Source organism: Austrofundulus limnaeus, unplaced genomic scaffold (genome assembly GCF_001266775.1).
Source record: "Austrofundulus limnaeus strain Quisiro unplaced genomic scaffold, Austrofundulus_limnaeus-1.0 Scaffold188, whole genome shotgun sequence".
NCBI classification, from domain to species: domain Eukaryota; kingdom Metazoa; phylum Chordata; class Actinopteri; order Cyprinodontiformes; family Rivulidae; genus Austrofundulus; species Austrofundulus limnaeus.
The window spans coordinates 711,109-731,922 of NW_013952590.1; the positions used below are offsets into that span (position 1 = coordinate 711,109).

At 40.2% G+C, this 20,814-nt stretch overlaps 1 protein-coding gene and 1 long non-coding RNA gene across 2 annotated transcripts in view; one reads left to right on the forward strand and one right to left on the reverse strand.

The window, feature by feature from the left end:
• Positions 1-2,455: 2,455 nt before the first annotated feature.
• On the reverse strand, positions 2,456-7,058 carry LOC106524456 (uncharacterized). The gene is made up of 3 exons (XR_001311005.1): positions 6,975-7,058; positions 5,365-5,709; positions 2,456-2,612 (listed from the first exon to the last, which is right to left on the reverse strand). It is a non-coding gene; the product is annotated as an uncharacterized LOC106524456 (long non-coding RNA).
• Positions 7,059-7,124: 66 nt separating this feature from the next.
• Positions 7,125-20,814, forward strand: part of gc2 (guanylyl cyclase 2) — a 20,711-nt gene continuing 7,021 nt past the window's right edge. Inside the window, exons 1-24 of the mRNA XM_014018266.1 lie at positions 7,125-7,424; positions 8,895-9,118; positions 9,220-9,542; positions 9,807-9,935; positions 10,082-10,261; positions 10,747-10,864; positions 11,134-11,435; positions 11,512-11,643; positions 12,614-12,717; positions 12,877-12,995; positions 13,622-13,706; positions 13,833-13,929; positions 14,619-14,741; positions 15,529-15,609; positions 15,744-15,920; positions 16,026-16,182; positions 16,514-16,663; positions 17,216-17,364; positions 17,451-17,614; positions 17,703-17,895; positions 17,978-18,152; positions 18,456-18,554; positions 18,873-18,967; positions 19,083-19,168. Coding sequence (XP_013873720.1) covers positions 9,267-9,542; positions 9,807-9,935; positions 10,082-10,261; positions 10,747-10,864; positions 11,134-11,435; positions 11,512-11,643; positions 12,614-12,717; positions 12,877-12,995; positions 13,622-13,706; positions 13,833-13,929; positions 14,619-14,741; positions 15,529-15,609; positions 15,744-15,920; positions 16,026-16,182; positions 16,514-16,663; positions 17,216-17,364; positions 17,451-17,614; positions 17,703-17,895; positions 17,978-18,152; positions 18,456-18,554; positions 18,873-18,967; positions 19,083-19,168 — 3,191 coding nt within the window. The 5' untranslated portion in view covers positions 7,125-7,424; positions 8,895-9,118; positions 9,220-9,266. The remainder of the gene's footprint in view (positions 7,425-8,894; positions 9,119-9,219; positions 9,543-9,806; positions 9,936-10,081; positions 10,262-10,746; positions 10,865-11,133; positions 11,436-11,511; positions 11,644-12,613; positions 12,718-12,876; positions 12,996-13,621; positions 13,707-13,832; positions 13,930-14,618; positions 14,742-15,528; positions 15,610-15,743; positions 15,921-16,025; positions 16,183-16,513; positions 16,664-17,215; positions 17,365-17,450; positions 17,615-17,702; positions 17,896-17,977; positions 18,153-18,455; positions 18,555-18,872; positions 18,968-19,082; positions 19,169-20,814) is intronic.

Sequence of the window (20,814 nt, forward strand, 5' to 3'; positions counted from 1 at the left end):
TCCATCCATCCATCCATCCATCCATCCATCCATCCATCCATCCGTCTGTCCGTCCATCCATCATCCGTCCATCATCCATCCATCCATATGAAGGAAAATGTATTGTTTGCACATTTTTAAATGTCTTCACATATAAATGTTTGATTGAAGTGCCTGAAGTATTTTTGCCTATCAATTGCGTAATTATATACTTTTAAGTACTGTGATTAAGCTCTGATTAGATAGTAGTGTGTACACTGTTTTGAGTGACTCATGATTTAGGTCAGTACAGGCCATGCTTAACGCACCAAACACCATAAACAGTTTTTTTTGTTTTGTTTTGTTTTCATCAGATTGCAGAACTTGAACCACTTGGCAGGAGGGACTTCCACATCAGTGACATTTTAGCCCCAGAGGGAGGGATTCGGTCAGAAGGTGGTGCCTAAGAATGATGTGATTTCCTGGTTCTGGGCCAAAACTCTGAGACACAATCTGGTTTGTTTTGATCCAGATGGAAGGTTGTGTAAGACTTTTATATCCATCTACAATTAAATGTTCATGTCTAAACTATGAATTTGTCTTAATTGGTTCATTCTTGCCTGCTTCGTAAAAACACACACATACTTTTAAATTTGTTTATTTTGCTGCACTGAATCATGTAAAACTGATTTTAAAACTATTCTAATAAATCTATTTTTTTTTCTTCTAAGAAGTCATTAGTGGACCTGATTAGAGTCACCCACTTTCGGGTGATCCCTCCTGCAGGGACCGCCCACTCTCAACAGTTTGACTCTACCTTTTTTTTTTGTTGTTTTTGCAGCTGTAATTATTGCAAATAGATATTTCCTGTAAGTGTTGATCTATCTAACCCATCAGCTTGATGGAAGTTTGACTCGTCACGCTCTGAAAAACACTTTCAGCTCCTTTCTGTTTGGATGTTTGCACCATCTTCACCTCTCTTAACATTTGTATCGAGTCAGCTGCTTCTCTGCATGACTGACTTCATGTCAAAACAACAGAGTTGTGTTGAAAACGTAATTTCAACAAAATGTACACAGTTTAATTCAGACCTGGCTTGGAAACGTCTCCCAAGCTGATGAGGAATCTCTTGTTTATTTTGCWATGTAAAAAAAGAAAATTTCCAGTTTAAAATAAACCAGATTTTTTTGTTAAACYGGGAGAACGGTGGTTTCCAAAGTGGGTCTAACTCTGATGAGGAATGTGTGATGCCGAAGATAGTTTGTAATATAGTTTCCCAGAAATCACGTAAAGTTTAAAATAGTTTGAAGCCTATTTAGTGGTCCATTTTTWACTTTTTGTCATGATCAAGTTCAGGTTGTGCTAATGGTATAGCATCACAATTTCTTGTTTTCTTTTAGGCTTGAAATACAATTTATACTTGAGCAAAATCTGAGGTCTGTTATTTCTATTTTTGGCTCCAAATCTCCCAGTAGGCAACCCATTTAACCTCCCATTTCCCTTCCTGTGGCCTGCCTTCGCTCTTTGTTGTTCTGTTTCATACAGGGCTTTAATGGACTGGACTCATTCATTTACATCAAAGTTTTTAATGTAGACAAGTTAAGGGTTTTCCAATACATCTAATTTATTACAAAATAAACTATTTCTGTGTCTGTGTTGGATCGGTATAGGCTGGACTTTAGACTGATGAAGAACACAGAAAAGTTGTGGGTCTAAAGCAAGTATAAAACATAAGGCATGCAGGCCAAATATGGCCCTCGTTATTATTTTATCAGCCCCAAAGGTAATACTTTAAATGTTCAATAAGTTTATGGGTTTTTTTATGTCTTTGTATTTAGCACATTCTTCTCGTGACAGCTGATTCAAGCCAAGAAAATTCAGTTTGAATTATTCAGTAATCTTTGATTGTGATGTGAAAAGAGCAACAGAGAATTTGATGTGCATGTGACATCAAATTTTTGTCATACTTATGAGAGCATTTTTAGAAAGAGGACATTGATAAAATATTGCAAAAGAAATTTCATGTCACTGAGATGAACAGTTGTTGAGATATTTGCCTGTGAAGTAACAGGAAGTGATGTCAAAGGGGAATGTCTGCATGTGAACAGAGCATTGCTACAACAGACAATAACCCAGACTGTAGAGAAGAGTCTGATGTTTCTTAAGATTATTTTGAGTCACTGTCAGAGAGAAATGAAGAAGTGTCAGAGTTCAAATAATACAGTTTTAATAAACAAAGACCAGAGAGTTTTCTTTGTTAAAGAGTTCCCCTTTGATGTCACTTCCTGTTTCACTTTGGCTGAGCCAAGTTCAAAGAAATTATGCCAGTTATGGGACAAAATGGGTTAAAATTGTGTGTATTATTCCAACTTTATTAAATACAAAGATGTTTTCTTTGACTTTTTGTGAAGAATATGCTTGTCACAGACATTTCAATTCTTATATTATTCTGATTTTAAAGTCAGTTTTTAAAAATAATTATATAACAATGATGATTAATTTAATTTATTAAAAGAGACGAAAGAAATTAATCCATTAAAATAAAGTATATCAAACACTTAGATCAAGCTGGGGGACTATAAGGACTGTAAGAGACTGATGAGTGGAGTGGCTGCAGCTGTGACTGATGAAACAGCGAACAGGTGTAGAAGTGGCTGGTGACACAAAGGGATACACAAAAACAAATCGAATGAGAACACGTGGAACAAGAATCACACGTCAGCACTTTAAAAACAATACGACAACATTTAAAATTTCATGTTTCATCTAAACCTGCTTCATCAGTGTTTCAATTACACAACATCAATCACACAACACAAAAATCCCTTCATTTCCATGACAATCAAACAGCAACTTAAAGGTAAATTTTTCTAGCTGTCATTTTTGTTGCTGTCTGCTGGACTTTACAGACTTTTACTTATGAACACATCTGCTCTTGTGTTTAATTCAGAAAGAAACACAACAGTTTTTTTTGTGGTCCTTCAGTGTGTTTATTTAAATGCAGGCTGATGTGTGTTTTCCAGACAGTTTGGGATGAGACCTCTGGTTAAGTTTACTCTTTCCAAAAAAGCCATTATGCTGACACACATCTGTCTCTCCAAGTTAAACAAGCTGAGATAGGAGGCAGCAGGGAGCTGGAGGAGGAGAGACACACGCTGATTTATTCAACACATCATTCAAAGGAAAGGACTGTCGACAAGGAAGGTCATCTCGGAAAGTGTTGTGTGTTAAAATAAATGTTTTAAAAACAGTCTTACAAAGCCATTGGGCTAAAAATACTGACTTTTTTCCCTCTTGTCTCTGCATTTGTCTTTGGCTCCATTCAGAACTGGCTATCTACCCTGGGCCTTTGATTGTCCCTAAACCTTGGTCTCACTTCCGATACAGGTGTAAATACACAGAGAACAGACTTTTATTGAACACTTTTATCTAAATCTAGAGTGAAGCCCCGCAAATTAACTTTTCACAGCTTGTAGACTCAGTCTTCCACAGATTTCTTTCATAGAACCTGTAAGCCCCATAATTTTGCAAAAACTGGGAATACAGTAAGCACAATACAATAAGGAACATATTTTTTCTCTCTTTTAAAAACAATATAGTTGACTAATTTTGTAACAAACATTAACTTTAAAGTGCCAGTAACACCAAATGTTTCCAATAAATATGAATGTATTTTTAGAAAGATAACATTGATAACATATTGTAAAAAGGGTTTCAAACCGCTGAGATAAACAGCATGGGAAGTGACAGGAAGTGATGTCAAAGGGGAACGACTGAATGTAAACAGACCATTGCTAAAAAGGCTAGCACAGACTGTAGAGAAGAATCTGATGTTTCTTTAGATTATTTTAATCACTATCATAGTGAGATGAAAAAGAGGTATAAAATTGTTTAAATAAACAAAAGCCAGGAAGTTGTCTTTTTCAAAGAGTTCCCCTTTGATATCACTTCCTGTTTCATTGTAGCTGAGACAAATTCAAAAGAAAATATGCCAATTATGTGATGTAAATGTTAAAATCATGTGTATTATGCCTAGTTTCTTCAATATAAATGTATTTTCTTTGACTTTTTGTATTTCATGGACATGCACGTCACAGGCACTTTAATTCAATTCCATCAAAAATAAATAAATACAGACCAGTATGTGACACGTGCCCTGTGCCCACGTTCTGCAGCGCAGCACCTTGTAACAGTTTACAGTACTGTAGCGTTTGACATGTAGCTGCTAATTGTTTCGTTCTCATGTTTTTTTTTTTTTTTGGTTGGTTCTTAATGCATCAAGACACCACCCAACTGCCCTGTAGACCTTCTATGACCACATCTACAGTCCTCTCCAAGAGCACTGAAACAACAAGTCAAATTCTTATGTTTTTGTTGAACACTGAAGACATTTGCAGACATGAGGCAAGAACTCTTGTCTCATGCTCATCTTTTGATCTTAAACCCAAATGTCTTCAGTGCACAACAAAAACATAAGAACTTGACTTGTTGTTTCAGTACTTTTGGAGGGCACTGTAGTGTTCTTTTCACGATTTGCAGGTACTCTAAGAATATGACCCCATGAATATTAGGACTTGGCTGTAACCCACGTGTCAAACTCAAATGTGACCCTCCACAGCAGTTTATGTGGCCACTGAGAGCTTCAAATATATAATAGTCTTAAAATAAGCTGTTTTAAAGCCAGTGTCGACCATAAACATCATCTCCGCTATTGCATTKTTTATTATTTTACCCACAAAATGATGGCATCCCACCTGTAGGTGGAAGTGCGCAGGGTTCAAAAGTAGCCGGTTGGTGAAATTAGCAGTGTAAAATTTCCATATCGCTGCATTTTTGCGGGCTACTTTAGCTGCAGCCCAGTTGTGAAGTTGCAGTTCCCCACTTACAAGATATAAATTTAAACTGGAACGCCCCTGCAATGGGAATTCCCTGTTGGAAAGTGGGAAAGTTCATAATTCAAGGTGGCAGCTACTCACCACAACTCAACAGTGAGTAAAACTCTTTTACTTTTATAGTATTTCTGTCTTATGTATTTCACATTTAATCAGTCGTGCATGGAGTACTTTTCAGTGTTTATAGAGGATGTGTTAAAACACTGTTTCTATGCAGAAAATACCATGTAGAGCTCAGTTATTGATTGTTGGCTGTGCTCAGCCATAGAAATGAGACAAGGAATGGGATGTTTTGTGTTTAGTCAAAGTTATTGATCCTTTGACGACCATCATAATTCTCATGAGGGTCTCGGTGAAAATGATGGTATACAAAAGAAAATTAGCACATATCTAAAATTTTCACCTATTATACCAATAAGCTATCCAATATATTTGGTACTTTACTCCTGACCACAGTAATAAAAGGTTAGTTAGCTCCAGACATGTTTTAAATTCAAACAGCTACAATACACACTTGACATGGTTTTAGGTGAAATGGCCTCCAGCAGCAGACGTCTACGAGGCCTCCTCGCAGCTGCTGTCGCCACAGGTGGAATGTGAGAACTTGTTCGGTCCTGTTAGAAGTCTCTCCGCTCCATCATCCAAACCCGCCGGTGCCAGTCGGTCCCGACAGCGACAGGTCATCCGTCAGCGAAACGCTAAGTGGCCGTTTCAGAACCGTAGGTGGCCTCTCGTGAAGGACAGAACTCCGGATCTATTCAAAGCATTGCCTCTGGCAGAGACTGTCAACACCTGGATATAAGGTGGTCCTTCGGATGGGGATGGAAACCTGAGGCTGAACTCTGCTGTAGACCTGCGTCTGAGGGTTAGGGTTAGAAACACAACGAAAACAGAGTCAGTTCCCCCAAGTCCAAACACTTTAAATGGTTGAAAGCTTTGACTGTTAAAATCCCAATGTTGCTTCATGTCAGGTCATGGAAACGTTACAAACTCTAAATGGAAGCTGTGGTTTTCATATTTTGACTGGCCCAAAGTGAATTAATACGTACTCATGAATCAATATTTGTTCTGGTTTCTAGAGCAAAGGGTCATTTAATGTGATATACTCTTCAGAACCTCAAATATTCAAATACTTCTGATTGTTGACATCTGTGTCAGATCCAGTTTTTCTGCCCCAAACTGAAGAAGCAATACACCAAATACTTATTAATCCCATAAGTACTTRTTTTTCTAAACGAGCTGCGAGCCTGAAGGGGTGAAATTCCAAAATGGAAAGGTGTTTAGACAATAAACATTGGTTTTACCAGTTTTAAGTCGCTTATTAGGTGACCTTTTTTTTATTTAGAAAAACTGAGTTTAATTCTGACTGGATTGATGAGCTAACAGCTAGTCGATGTGGATTGCACAATATTCATCATCCATTATCTATGCCCATTTCTTCCTTTCAGGGTTGCGTGGGTCACTGGTGCCCATATCCAGCAGTCACAGTGCGAGRGGCGGGGTACACCCTGGACAGGTCACAAGTCCATCACAGGGATTGCACAATAAATAAAAGAAAAAGATCATTTCTGTCTTGAAGCACAACCTTGACAAAAGGATGTTTTACAAATACCTGAGCCAACAAGCTTGTGGTTTAACTCAAACATAGGTTTTCATTATCACCTTTTACCAAAACATCTGTGATGATGTTTTTCCTGAGTGTTTCTTGTGTCTGTTTGTTAGCAAGAAACCTCTTCAAACACAGGATGAGTTGTAATGAAACTGGAAGAAAGTACTTGTTGAATGTACATCACAAATATTGAGTACCTTTTAGAGTAAACTCAGTTTAGGATGATCACAACAGCTGACCCTAAAAAGCCCAACTACCACTACAATGGTCTTTGTTTAAAACTCCCTATAACCAGAGTCAACTCTGTTTATCTGTTAGCAAAATAACTCGTGATGGATTGCAATGAAACAAGTCAAACTGATTTTAGACGGCCGCCACAGCCGACTGATTTTAGAAAACACAAAATGCTCAATCAGTCAGTCAATTTCAAAGATGTTGAGCTGGATGTTGGTGTGGTAGGAGCTGAGAATCATTCACAACACGTTTCAAGTGCTACTCACTGTATGGGCTCTTACCTTAAAAGTTATCTTTGTGTGAATCAGTCCTTTTTGTCTGTTAGCATAATTTCTCATGAACTCCCAGATGGATTTTGACCAAACTTTCAGGAAACAATCATTGGATGTGCAGCTGTAGCTGATGAACTTTAAGAGTCATTTCATTCCAAGATGGCTGCCACAGCTAATCAACATTAGCTGACACAAAAAGGCCCATAACTCAGTGAACGTTACAAACACTGAGCTAAAGCTTGGGGGTTGTAGCTGGGGTTATACCCACAGAACATGATTAATGTTTTTTTTTTTTTTAAAGTTTGACCAAAATGGCTGCAACGCTGTCATTTCTCAACGTAAGATGATTTTAGTTTTGAGAGTTGCAGAAGTGAAGTCAGAGGGTTCATCTGGCAGATCAGGACTTCACATCTGGACTGATCCGTCTCRGTTCTGACTGAGTCGCTTCCAGAGAGAGAGGTACTGTTTCAGAACGGTGTAACGTTTGTTATGCAAGGAGTTGGACAGGACCGGTTTGGGTTTTGTCTCCTCTAATGTAAAACACATGCTGCAACATATCCCCTTAAAAACCTAACATAATGCATGAAGTTATTTTGTATTTTCTTTTGAAGTTTAGTGGTTTTGCTCATTCATTAATTTAATCTGAAATGGTGAAAATACGAACGGAAACACATGAGAAGAAGAATTTGATTATTGTTACAAGAAGGTCCAAAATCCCAGTAAATTGTTGCTGCATCTTTAATCACCTTTTAAAAAATGAAGAGGATTTAGAAAGAAAAGAAAAACCTTGATGTGTTGATAAAAAAAAAAAAACTTCTCCATGAAGTGAGAGAAGTGGAGCCAAACTTCCTGGAAAACTTCACAGAAACACTGTGCTGCCACCCGGTGTGCAGATGAAGGATGGACAGAGAGCAGAAAAAATGATCCTATAATTTTATTTAGCAGCAAAAGTTTTGTAAATTTTATCTCAATGAACGGTGGAGGTAAAAAAAAAAGCCTCTGTGAGCAGCAGATTTTAAGTCTTACCACAGATTCTCAGCTGAATTTCATTCTGAACTTASATCCATTCATGAATGTGTTTTGCTATGACCCATTGTGGATCTGGCTGAAGGGTTCTGGTTGTTGTCCTGCTGGAAGGTGGACCTCCTCGTCATTGTCAAGTCTTTTACCGCCCCAATACACGTGTCAAACTCAAGGCCCGCGGGCCAAACGAGGTCTGTCACAACTTTTTATGTGACCCACGAGAGCTTCAAAGATGTATTGTTTTACCCACAAAATGACGACATTCAGTCACCATATCTGTAATTTCTCTTAATGGGATCAAAACAGTATCATTCACATTTAAAAAGCATCTTAAACAGTTTCTTAAAAGTTCCCAGTCATGTATCTTTAAATAATTTCATTGTTGTGACGTCATTTGTCTGAACAAGTGTCTGTGTTTTGTTTGATATTGTAAAATGTGTATCTTGTGTTGTGTTTTTTCCTGAATACCTTGTGTTTCTTTGTCTTCCTGCCTCAGGACTAAAGGTGTAAATTAGCAACTGTGCTATAATCTGGCTCATTTACCATCTATACAGAAGTATAAGATTATTTATTAATGTGCACTGTCCTGATTAAATAAATAAATAAATAAACAAATAAATTCTTTCATTCACTAGGTGGAGGTGCACATGGCTTCAGTTTGAAATTTGTCATGTAACTCTGGAAACTGTTAGCAGACCATTTAGTTTCCTCTAAATTTTGTTCTTCTAACTTTCTAATGCTAACMAAAACAAACAAAAACAAAAACATCCCAACAATGAAAGCTAATAACATCCACTGAAATAAATCTGACAATCAGAGCTGTCACTTTCACCTCCTCTGAACACCAGCTATAGCCAAGAAGTGTGAAGGTAGTTGATTCTGATTGGATCTGATATAATCTGACAGGATGGGTCACACACTTGGTCCAGATCATCCCCTCACAAATCCACAGGCATGTGTGAGCTAAATGAAATGGTACTGTTTGGATGGGACTGAGGAGGTGGCAGACAAGRTTTGGGGATCTTTTAGCTGTTAAAGAACAGAAAGCAATGGAATCAGATTGTACTGTGGTACTTTGGATCAGAGGATTTAACTTGGACAGCATCTCTTGTTCATCTCATCAGTGTATGGTAAGACTCTTGATTATAATTATAACTGAACATGTTTTCGATTAATCTCTCTAATACTTCAAATAAAGTAAAAAGTAACATTTTCCAMTGTTTCATTCCAGGGCAGTTGTTCTTCATCCACTGAGCTGTAGAGGTGGTGAGGCTGGAGATGCGTCGGCAGCAATGTGCCTTCACCCCTACCACTCCTTCGCTCCTTCCTCTCTGTTCCCCCTCGAGGTTCCTCTTGGTTCTCCTCACCTCCCTGTGTTTGTTACCGTCCCAAACCAACGCAGCCTGGTTTCAGGTCGGGGTGGTGGGACCGTGGGGGTGTGACCCCATGTTCGGCAAGGCTCTTCCACACGTGGCAGCGCAGCTGGCTGTCAATCGCATCAACAGAGACCCCTCGTTGACCCACGCCAAGACGTTCGCCTACGCTGTGCTGCAGGTAGAACACAAATGTGTGAAATGTTTAAACCAGTGTCAGTATACTGTATATATATATACTCATTGCATAAAATACTTTAAAAATTGTTAGATGTGTTTAAAAAATTTGTTTCTTTTAACTATTAGCTGATTAGTGGAACTAAGCCCACTGTGATAAAAGAAATCCCTGCAGATAAAGTTAGATTTAGTGACAATTAGATTAAATGCACTTTTTGCTTGTTTATCAAGTTATTTTTGGGTTAAACAAKGAAGCATCTTTCTTCAGGAATCATGTGAGACATCCAGGGGTCTGGAGGCTTTTGTGRGTTTTCACACCAAGGCCTCTGGTTTCATTGGACCTACCAACCCTGGATACTGCGATGCTGCTTCAATGCTGAGTAAAGGCTGGAACAAAGTAGGCCGCAGTAGTATTGAAAACATATATTCTTTAAGAACCATGACACATTTTAAATGGTGTAATTTTGCTGGTTTTGTTTATCTCATACAGGAAGTTTTTGTAAGCAAGACTGTTATATTTCTGCTCATACTATCTTCCTGAAGGCAATATTTCCTTGGGCTTGTGTCGGCTATGAGCTGGATGATGTTCGGAGCCATCCCACCTTTGCCCGATCACTGGCCAGGCCCACCCAGGTGCTTCACAGAGTCATGAGCTACTTCAGGTGGGCTCATATTGGCATCATCTCRTCCTCAGAGGACGTCTGGGTAGAAACGGCAACTAAGGTTCGGATTTTTGTCTTTGTCTTTTACCATATGTACCATATTAAACACCCATGTTCATAAACCAAGATTATGATCAGACAAAACAATTGCAAAACTATATCAATATTTAATAAAACCAAGATTTAGTGGTATTTTTTCATAATACGGCCCAGTRATTAATGGTCACATTCACATACCTGATACCTACTGAGCATGTATGTACCTAGTACTGGTATGTAYTTGTTATTTATGGTGTAAATACTGAATACTTAACTGTAATTATGTAGTATGTATCTGGTACTTACCTGGTCTTTACTTTATACATGATTGTTTACATGTACCAGGTACCTATCTAGTACTTATCTGGTATGAACCAGGCACCTACTTACCAGGTCCATACTGGTATGTACCATGCTGTTATAGGCGTCATGTTTTTCTTTAAATTTGATGCTTTCTATTAAAAATTCCCTGAAGTTTTATTTTTCATTTTTTTATTTTCTTGTTAGGTGGCTGACTCCTTGAGGACCCATGGTATTCCAGTCAGACTGGTCAGTTTTATGGAAAACACACCTCATGGTATTAGACGAACTCTGGCCAAAGTCCGCAAGATGAAAGAAATACGAGGTAAATTGGCCTGAAAGTGGACATAAATCATTTAATAATACTGAAAAACAAAAGTGTTTTTGTTCTTTGTTCTTAATAGAATACTTATAAAAAAACATCTTACTGTAACATTTGATAGCAAAAAAAAAAGTATTAACAGTCAAGCCCACTAAAAACTTATTTCAGATTTTTACCATGAAAATGTTCTCTTGTTTTGTCACGATAACTATCTCTGTATAAAATAATTAGCAATTCAGTGTACAAATTTTAAAACCTTGTTCTTGTCCCAGTTGTGATCCTCTGCATGCACTCGGCTCTGATCGGTGGCTCAGCCCAAAAACATCTCCTGGAAACAGCCTACGACATGCAGATGATCGACGGCTCCTTGGTGTTTGTGCCCTACGACACGCTGCTCTACAGTCTGCCCTACCGCAATGTGACCTTCCCAGCACTGAAAAGCAACGGCAAACTCATGCAAGCCTACGATGCTGTGTTGACCGTCACCATCGAYTCCCCCAAGGTGTCGTTCTACGAGGTCTACAGAGAGGCTATGGAGAGAGGAGAGGTGGTGAGGACCATGAAACCTCAACAGGTAAAGTGTGGACCAGGGGTCTTTGTGGATGTTATAACCATGAGCAAGGCAGCTGAAACTGACATGTTTCTTCCAGGTGTCTCCTCTGTTTGGTACCATCTACAACTCAATTCTGTTCATGGCTCACACGGTGCATCGCGTTCGAGAGTCAGGAGAGTGGATGTCTGGAGGAAATCTGGCACAAAGTACACGTAGCCTGGACTTCCAGGTACTGTACATGAAGTACTCAAACAAAAGTCAAATCTAGATCCAGGAGAGCACAAGCTAGTGTACTTTTAGTGCTGGTTCCAAGCCTTAAAAATTGGAAAGGTTCTGTCAGAAAAGGTTTCCAATGTAAAACCTTTGCTARATCAAACATGGATCATCACAATAACTACATTTTAACAGAGAAGTGAGTTAAGATAATGCAAGACATGTAAAGACAATGAGACAATGGTGAGATCTGTGGTAGGACTGACTTATGGGTTCAAATTAGAAATGGGATTAGTTGAGGGATCAGTTCAGAGCCCCTTCTTGTTTGATGGACAGGTTGACAGATGAGGTCAGACAACAGTCTTCCATGTAAGGCAACAATATGATCTGTCCCGTAGCAAAATTGTCTAGCCCAGCTCACACAATGAACTCAGCTCAGATACCACAAAGAATGACAGCCCTTTGGTGGGTCAGGTGGGGTTTGCCAGAGGTGGTCCATGCATGAGCCGGCACCACATAAACCAGATCATTCCATCTTAAAAACAGTGCCATCATTACCAGACCTGTCCCACATCTGGGTGACAAAAATTTGCCGTGTCTGGCTCACACCTGTCTGATATGTGAGGTGTTGAGAGTAGTGAGCAGGTGGAAGAGAGCCTGGAGAGGTGGAGGTTGGCTCTGGAGATATAAGGAATGAGTGTCAGTAGAAGACAGAAGACATGTTCCAGAATACAACCTCTAAAAATGAATTCAGAAAAATATTCCAAAACAAACTATTCTAATCAGTCAGAGTAGTACTTGTAAAAGCCAAAGAAAAGTGTTGTTTTTATTTACCTTTATCTTCATATCTGTAATCTTCATAATCAGTATTTCACCAATATATTATTATTTTTCACCTGTGTGAATTAAGACCAATGACCAACGGTAGTGTTGGAATTTTTTTTTCTGTGAGCTTAAAAAAATCAAGCATTTCATTGACTTCACAGGGATTTAGCCACTCCATTAGAACCAGTAGCTCTGGAGAGGTTCAGCTCGACTACCTCATACTAGACACAGATGGGTCGTCCCTGCATCTGAGGCCAACCTACAGGTAAACGCGCTAGAATAAAGTGTTTAGTATTTGAATATGTGTTCTTTCCATCCAGTTTTCCAGGGATTTATGACATGGGGATTCTTCAAATTTTAGTAAAGAAAAACAATAACCCAACTGTAGCTTCTCAGGAATAATTACAGTTCTGTTCAACAATAGGATCGACTCTGAGACTGGGATGGTTCGCTTCCTAGGTAAAGAGATTCACTTCCCACAAGGGTATGGGCCCAGGAGGGACTCTGCCTGCTGGTTTACACCTGGAGTCATCTGCTCAGGGGGTGAGGACCATTTCAACAAGTGTATTAAGAAATAAAAATATCATTGCCATCTGGTTAATTTGGTTTATGGCTAGAGACCTTAATAACAAACAAAAAGTACTGCCAACTGGTACATAATACTCCTATCTGTAATTGTTAAAGTAAGCAATATCCAAAGCATGAATAAACTCACACAACAATCCTGAACATATGTGTCTATAKGTATACACGTGATTGTAGTGGGATGAAAGCTCAGTTTCACTGATAATGATGTTGTCCATGGTGTAAATCTACAAACAGCTCAATTAAACAACATGAAAGTACAGCTATGATCTGAGTAGTAGATTACACAAATACCACTCAAGATGTCTATGGTGGATGTGGTCCTAATTAAGAAAGATATAATAGGGAGACATTGTTTGATGACATTTTCTATCCTAAACAAGTTACACCATAGAGAACTTACTAAATAATGTCTAAAGTGTGACCAGATAGACATAAYCTGGAGAATAAAGAGTTTGACAGTTTTTGCTTTTACTCAGATAAAGTTTTAATAAGGGGTCATCTATAACCTTGATCTTTGACCCTTTTATTTTGAAGTCAAAAGGGATCAACATCAAATTTTATACATCTCTTTTCTGTTCCAGGGGTGGATTTGTTTTTGACCATCACCATGTTTGTTGGCTTGATAGCTGCTTCTGTTACTTCCGTGGCTCTCTTGTACTTCATCAGGTACAGAGACACAAAAAAATAAAAGATAAAAAACTAACACACAGACATATGAAACATTAAAACAAGCAAAAGGAGCATGCTCTTGTTTGTAACTTTTCACTGACTGCCTTGTTTCTTGTCCCAAAGGCGACGAATCACTCAGATCCGAATGGTCAGAGGCCCCAACAAGATCCTGTTAACTCTGGACGATGTCACTTTCATTAATCCGTCACTAAGCAACAAGGTAAGAATGCTGCTTTAGTTTTGCTTCATTGTAACCCAAAATCTCTAAAAGTTTAAAAACAAAGCAGCTGAACTTCTGTTTTGTAGTGCAAGGTTCTTCCCATCTGAGGAGCTTTAAAAATTCTAAACAGGAGTGTGGAGTTCAAGGTTTAAACTGCATGAGATGCTCTGTTTATGAGAGCTAAAGTCATATACAGTTAATCTAACTAAAGACCTCCCCCCTGAGGGTCATTAGGGTCTTGCTTTATTTTACCTTTAAACAGTGGAGGAAGTTTCAGCTTTCTAAAACTTACAATGAATGATAACTAGTCAGTTCCCTTCTAATATGTATTCCTTCATACATTTGACCATAATATCTCCCTTGTGAGCCAGTCAAACAAAGACCCTAACAACCCTCAGCAAGAGGGGAGTGGGATTAATCTGCACATTGCACTTTGAAGCATGGATATCCACTGTCCAGTTTTGAACAAAGAAGTTCCCCAGATGGGAACAGGTTCAGCTACAGAAGAGAAGTCCATTTCTTTCTTTTTTCTTTTTCTTTTTACTTTTAGGGTTTACATCCTGGATGACCATCTACACTAGCATAAAGTCAAAAAGTTGTTTTAGTATGTTTGAAATTATCTGAGCTATCCATTTTATTTAAAACTCGTTTGAAGTGGAAACCCTTTTCTTTCCTTTTCTATTCCGTAGAAACTGAGTTTGGATGACAGCAGGACCAGCCTTGCCAGGAGCACGTCTGAGCGCAGCTTTAACACGACACCCTCCTCTCAGTCCCCAGCCACCTATGAAAACTCTAATGTTGTCATTTTTGAGGTGAGATGGATTTATTGCACAAAAGAAACAAGATTACATCCATTACAAATGACATGAAGTCAAAGAAATGTGATCAAACTTTGAGTCGCTTCATGTTTTAAACTGTATGTGAAAAGTTTTTTGTCAACATGTGAACAGCTAACCAAACATTAGCTTCATTAACTCTTAATCTGATTAAATCGTGGCTTTGTTAACACTAAACATGTAAAAATAAATAAACAGCGGACGCTAACAGCTAATTGCTAACTGCTAAGATGCCAAGCCTGATTGTGTTTTTTTAGTTTGTCAGCTAGCTGTTAGCTGACTTTTTTTAACATTAGAAAAATAATTAGATACCGAATAGCGGTAGCATAAATGACCCCCTTACCAGTTCACTAGAACTCAGAACTAACCACAGATTTATTGTTTTGTGTAGGGGTCCAGAKGGGGTGGGAGGTACTCAATGGAGCACAATGAATAGCCCTTCATCAGAGCTAAACAAAAAAACAACAAAAAAAATCTGAAACTCCTATGTTTGTGCTAAAAGCATTTTTGGTAGTCCAGACAMCCCCTTTTTAGATGGAGCCCCCTCCTCAAATATGGGGTCTATCATAAAACTGTTGGCTGGCGCAGTGTAGGTCAGACACATCTATATTCCTGCCAAATTTCATGTTGACTGGTGCAGCAGTTTCCGTACTACGGTTGACCAGAAATCACAAAAAAAAAATTTAATAATAATAATAATAATAATTTAATAATAATAATAATAATAATAAAATCATCCTTATTTGTTGTTCCCCTCCACCAGGGGGACTGGGCATGGCTAAAGAGACTACCTGATGGAAACTTTGGCCGCATAAACTCCAAAACCAGTGATGTCTTCGAACTGGTATGTGACAGGATTTAGAAACACTGAAGATCAGGTCTAGTTTTTTTATGCCAAAGCAGAAAGTATAACATGACTCAGCTTTGATAGAGGGAACATGAGTGATGCATTCCTACCATTGCTGCCTTTATCTGCAGATGAACGACATGCGAAATGAGAACGTCAACCCTTTCCTTGGCTTTTTCCATGACTGTGGCGTGTTCGCTATCGTGACAGAGTTCTGCTCCAGAGGCAGCCTTGAAGACCTGCTGCTGAATGATGACGTCAAACTGGACTGGATGTTTAAGTCGTCTCTGCTGTTGGATCTGATAAAGGTAGTCGACGGGGAGAGTACTTCTAAGATAAGTTAAATCTAAAACAAGAGTTATGAACTTAGCTTTATTTTCAGTTGCCTTCAAAGTTAGCTTTGTCCTTTTCAGGGAATGAAGTATCTTCATCACCGCGGAGTGTGTCACACTCGTCTCAAGTCTCGAAACTGTGTGGTGGACGGGCGGTTTGTCCTCAAGGTTACAGACTATGGCTACAATGAGGTCCTAGAGTCACAGAGGTTCCCCTTCGTTGAAATACGTCCAGAAGGTACTTTCGGTACTATGAAGACTGGATTTTGCCTGAATTTAGTATCATAGAACGGCCCCACATAGCAAAATTGTCTGGCCCAATTCTGGCCCACACAAGGCACTAACGCTTGTCGCAAAGAAAGTCAGCCCTGATTTGGTTTGCCAGAGGTGGTACATGCATTGGCCAGCACCACATAAACCAAACCACAACTGGCATGCTAACTTAAAAACAGTGCCATCATTGCCAGACCTGGCCCACATCCAGTTGACAAACAACTCGCCATGCCTGCAGTCAGTCACCAGAGCCAGTTTGACACCTGCTCCCACCCACATCTGTCTTTTTGTTCCAGAGCTGCTGTGGACAGCTCCAGAGATCCTGAGAAGTGGGCAGCCAGGACTTCACGGGACTCTCCCCGGAGATGTGTACAGCTTTTCCATCGTCATGCAGGAGGTTGTGATCAGAGGACCTCCTTTCTGCATGTTGGACCTGTCCGATGCAGGCAAGAGAACAGCTGCACAAACTCCATTCAACCTGCAACAGCCAGGACAAAGGACACTTTTATTGTGTTTTTTATCTTTCTTTCTTTGTTATTGTTGCAAATATTTTTGTTCTCAGAAATTATGCCAATTATTTCTCACTTTTTTTCTCATAAAGTTGGCATAAAACCAGTCAAACAGCAAAACAAAGGTTTTGGATCAAGATAGGTAGTTTATTAGCCTGGTAAAAACCAGACCCTGTCCTTCACTTTGCTTCGTACAAGGAGCAGTGAAGGGAAACTAGAATTCAGCGGAACTGCGTAGGAAGGCAAGGGCCAGGCTAGTAGTTTATTGAAGTAATGCACGTTCAGGATTAGGTTTTAGAAATACTGGTTAGTTAACTTAAAGGTACACAGTCAGATCACAAAAAATATTTTGCTCTGGCACAGAAAAAGTCAGTAAAGGTCATTTACAGCCTTTTGTCTATGTTTCCAAAATTTTCAAGATGCCAAACTTTGGATTCTTATGTTTGGACCACTTGACTTCTGTTCAGTAATGTTTTTTCTGTGCTTTAGAGATCATAGAGAAGCTGCAAAGGCCTCCTCCTTTGTGCCGTCCTGTGGTCAGTCCAGATTTTGCTCCAATGGAGTGCATTCAGCTGATGAAACAGTGTTGGAATGAACAGCCAGACAAGAGGCCAACCTTCGATGAGATCTTTGATCAGGTCTGAGTCCGCTTCATTCAGTCTAAATCTATTTGAAACACTGTTTTGTGTAACTTGCATAGTAATTGGCTCCATTCTTGTTTTAGTTTAAGAATATTAATAAAGGAAAGAAAACCAACATCATAGACTCCATGCTGAGGATGCTGGAGCAGTACTCCTCGAACTTGGAGGAGCTGATCCGAGAGCGAACAGAGGAGCTGGAAATTGAAAAACAGAAAACAGAGAAGCTTCTAACGCAGATGTTGCCTGCGTAAGCTCCCGATCTCACACTCAGACATGGATGGCCAAAAGCAAAATGCCATAAATTGAGATTCTGAATTTGTGTCTCCTTCTGCCAGGTGTGTTGCAGAGGCTTTGATGATTGGAGGGACGGTGACCCCAGAATACTTTGACAACGTGTCGCTCTATTTCAGCGACATCGTTGGCTTCACCACCATCTCAGCCAACAGCGAACCCATTGAGGTAGTTGACCTCCTCAATGACCTCTACACCCTTTTTGATGCCATCATAGGAAACCATGATGTTTACAAGGTAACTGCGTCTCTTTAGTCCCGTCGCAGTCGAGACGGTAAATGTTGGACATCTTCACTCACCCTTTGATGTTCTGCTTTAGGTGGAGACGATTGGTGATGCCTACATGGTGGCATCAGGAGTCCCCGTCCCCAATGACAACCGCCATGCTGCAGAGATTGCCAATATGTCTCTGGACATTCTCAGTGCTGTGGGCACCTTTAAAATGAGACACATGCCTGACGTTCCTGTCAGGATACGCATCGGACTCCATACAGGTGCGGGAAAACCAGGCAGCCTACGAGACATTGGAACAACACAGGAAGCCAATCAAACAAAAATGTTATCAGAGAGAATACAGTTCTGAGGGCAGTTTAGAAATCTTTTCAGTCTTCTGAGTTTTAGATGTGTATGTGTATTATGCATTACTTAGATTTTTTTTTCAACCCATAAATTGTTAGTGGAAAGGAAGTTGGGTAGATTTTTGAGGGCATAAAGTTTTGATCTGATGTCTCCAGAAAGGGAACTTGATGCTTTTAGAAATGCTGAAAACTAAATTTCCTGTATGTGTTGTTCTGCAGGTCCGTGTGTAGCTGGCGTGGTGGGTCTCACGATGCCTCGCTACTGTCTTTTTGGAGACACAGTGACCACTGCTTCTCGCATGGAGTCCAGTGGGATGCGTAAGTTACTGAAAAAAGTTTTAGTTTACAAATCAGGGCATACCAACTCCACTGTCATTTTCCCCTGACCTGCACCAAAGTGCATCCAAACAGGACCCTTTCTTCTGGAAACTTAACCTTTTATTTGACAATAAATATAGATAATAACAATATACTGAGACTAAGAAAAGCAAAATATGGTCATTTATTGGACTATTGACATCTTAAGTGGTTGTAGATGTCCATTGTTTAATAATTTACATTGTCATAAAACTACAACAAACACAGGTACTATTTGTCAAAACTGTCAACCCTTATTGTACAAATTTGTTGAAACAGCCTACAGGATCCATGTCCATCAGAGTACAGTGAAGGTCCTACAGGAACTCAACCTCGGCTACAAGCTGGAGCTGAGAAGTCGCACCGAAGTCAGGGTAAAACTTCCAAAAAATAAAAATAAAAGAAAAACAGCGAAGAAAAGAATTTCATCAACAAGAAAATGGGAAGAGGAAAATAAAGTCTCTGATTGTCTTTCTGTCCCTTCATCAGGGAAAAGGAATAGAAGAGACATACTGGCTTGTGGGGAGAGACGGATTTACCAAACCTCTACCTGTTCCTCCAGAAGTCAAGTCAGGGTAGGGGTTGGTCTTATTCTTCTTCCTGTGTTAGCCTTCCTCTCCTTCATGCTTCTTCCCCTTCATTGTTTCCTCCCAATGTCCAAGTTTTATTTATGTTCCGAGTCCTGCACTGGCTTGAAAAGGTTTCCAGCCCGTTGATCTTAAATGATCCATACATGTAGCTGGTCTAGATGTCCTGAACTCCAATGTAATCTCACTGACAAAAACAAAGTTACTGACAGAATGGTGGAACTGAAAAAAACTGACCGTGTTGAAAGGGTAATGCAATGAGTACAAAATCAGATCAAAAAGGCTGCATGGTCCCGTGTCAGTAGGGTGTCTCACCTCCTCAGGCCTGGATACAATCAGCAGTTCAGTGTGGAACGGAGACATAAAGCTGTTCTATTSTCTCCTGTAAAAAGAAATGAAAGACGTGACGCAGACTGAAGCCTGGATTATACTTCAACAAGACGTGAGACAGCGGGTTGCTGATTGCGCAATTTCAGCGCGTCTTTTCCTGACCGAGTATAAACGGGCTGAAGATGCGTGGGCCATAAATTATCAATCCTCCCTCTGCCCTGCCACAACTCATATAAAGTATATAAACTACAATAACAATGGCTGGATAGTGTTTTTTCCACTCAAAATCAGTGTTAAGTTGTGTGAAGTAAAGTTGTTTTTTATTTTTTTATTTTTTTCGTTGAAGGTGAACGGAAAAAAAAGAAGCGACCAGCTGCGCACTCACGTTCATCCTTGGGACCTGGATCAAACCAGCTGCTCTTTGAGCTCTTTTTAAAACTGGCTTCAGACAAAAAAAAAACACAATTTCAAACAAAATAACACGCAGATGGAATTGAGCAACTCAGGGTCTTGTTCTGGTCCAGTTCCAAATCCTCGGCACTGACACAGCTGAGGACCACTGGGCCTCTGCGGTGCTCCTGATGAACAAACACAACCACAAACTCTGGACCTATCAGCCGCAACGTCCCGTTGGCACAGTTCTGACTGGAGGCCATGCACAAGACTGCTGCCACTGGGGGATAGCAGTGGGAGAGCAGACGGAAGTCCATCCATCCATCCATTTTCTTCCGCCTATCCGGRGTCGGGTCGCGGGGGCAGCAGCTTCAGAAGGGAGGCCCAGACCTCCCTCTCCCCAGTCACTTCTTCTTGCTCCTCCGGGGGAACCCAAAGGCATGCCCAGGCCAGCCGAGAGACATAGTCCCTCCAGCGTGTCCTGGGTCTTCCTCGGGGCCTCCTCCCAGTGGGACGTGCCTGGAACACCTCACCAGGGAAGCGTCCAGGAGGCATCCTTACCAGATGCCCGAGCCACCTCAGCTGGCTCCTCTCGACGTGGAGGAGCAGCGCCTCTACTCTGAGTCCCTTCYKGATGACCAAGCTTCTCACCCTATCCCTAAGGGAGAGCCCAGCCACCCTGCGGAGGAAACCCATTTCGGCCRCGTGTATCCGTGACCTCGTCCTTTCGGTCATGACCTAAAGCTCATGACCATAGATGAGGGTAGGAATGTAGATCAACTGGTAAATAKAGAGCTTTGCTTTTTTGACTCAGCTCTCTCTTCACCACGATGGACCGGTACAGCACCCGCTTTACAGCAGACACTGCGCCAATCCGCCTGTCGATCTCCCGCTCCCTTCTTCCCCCATTC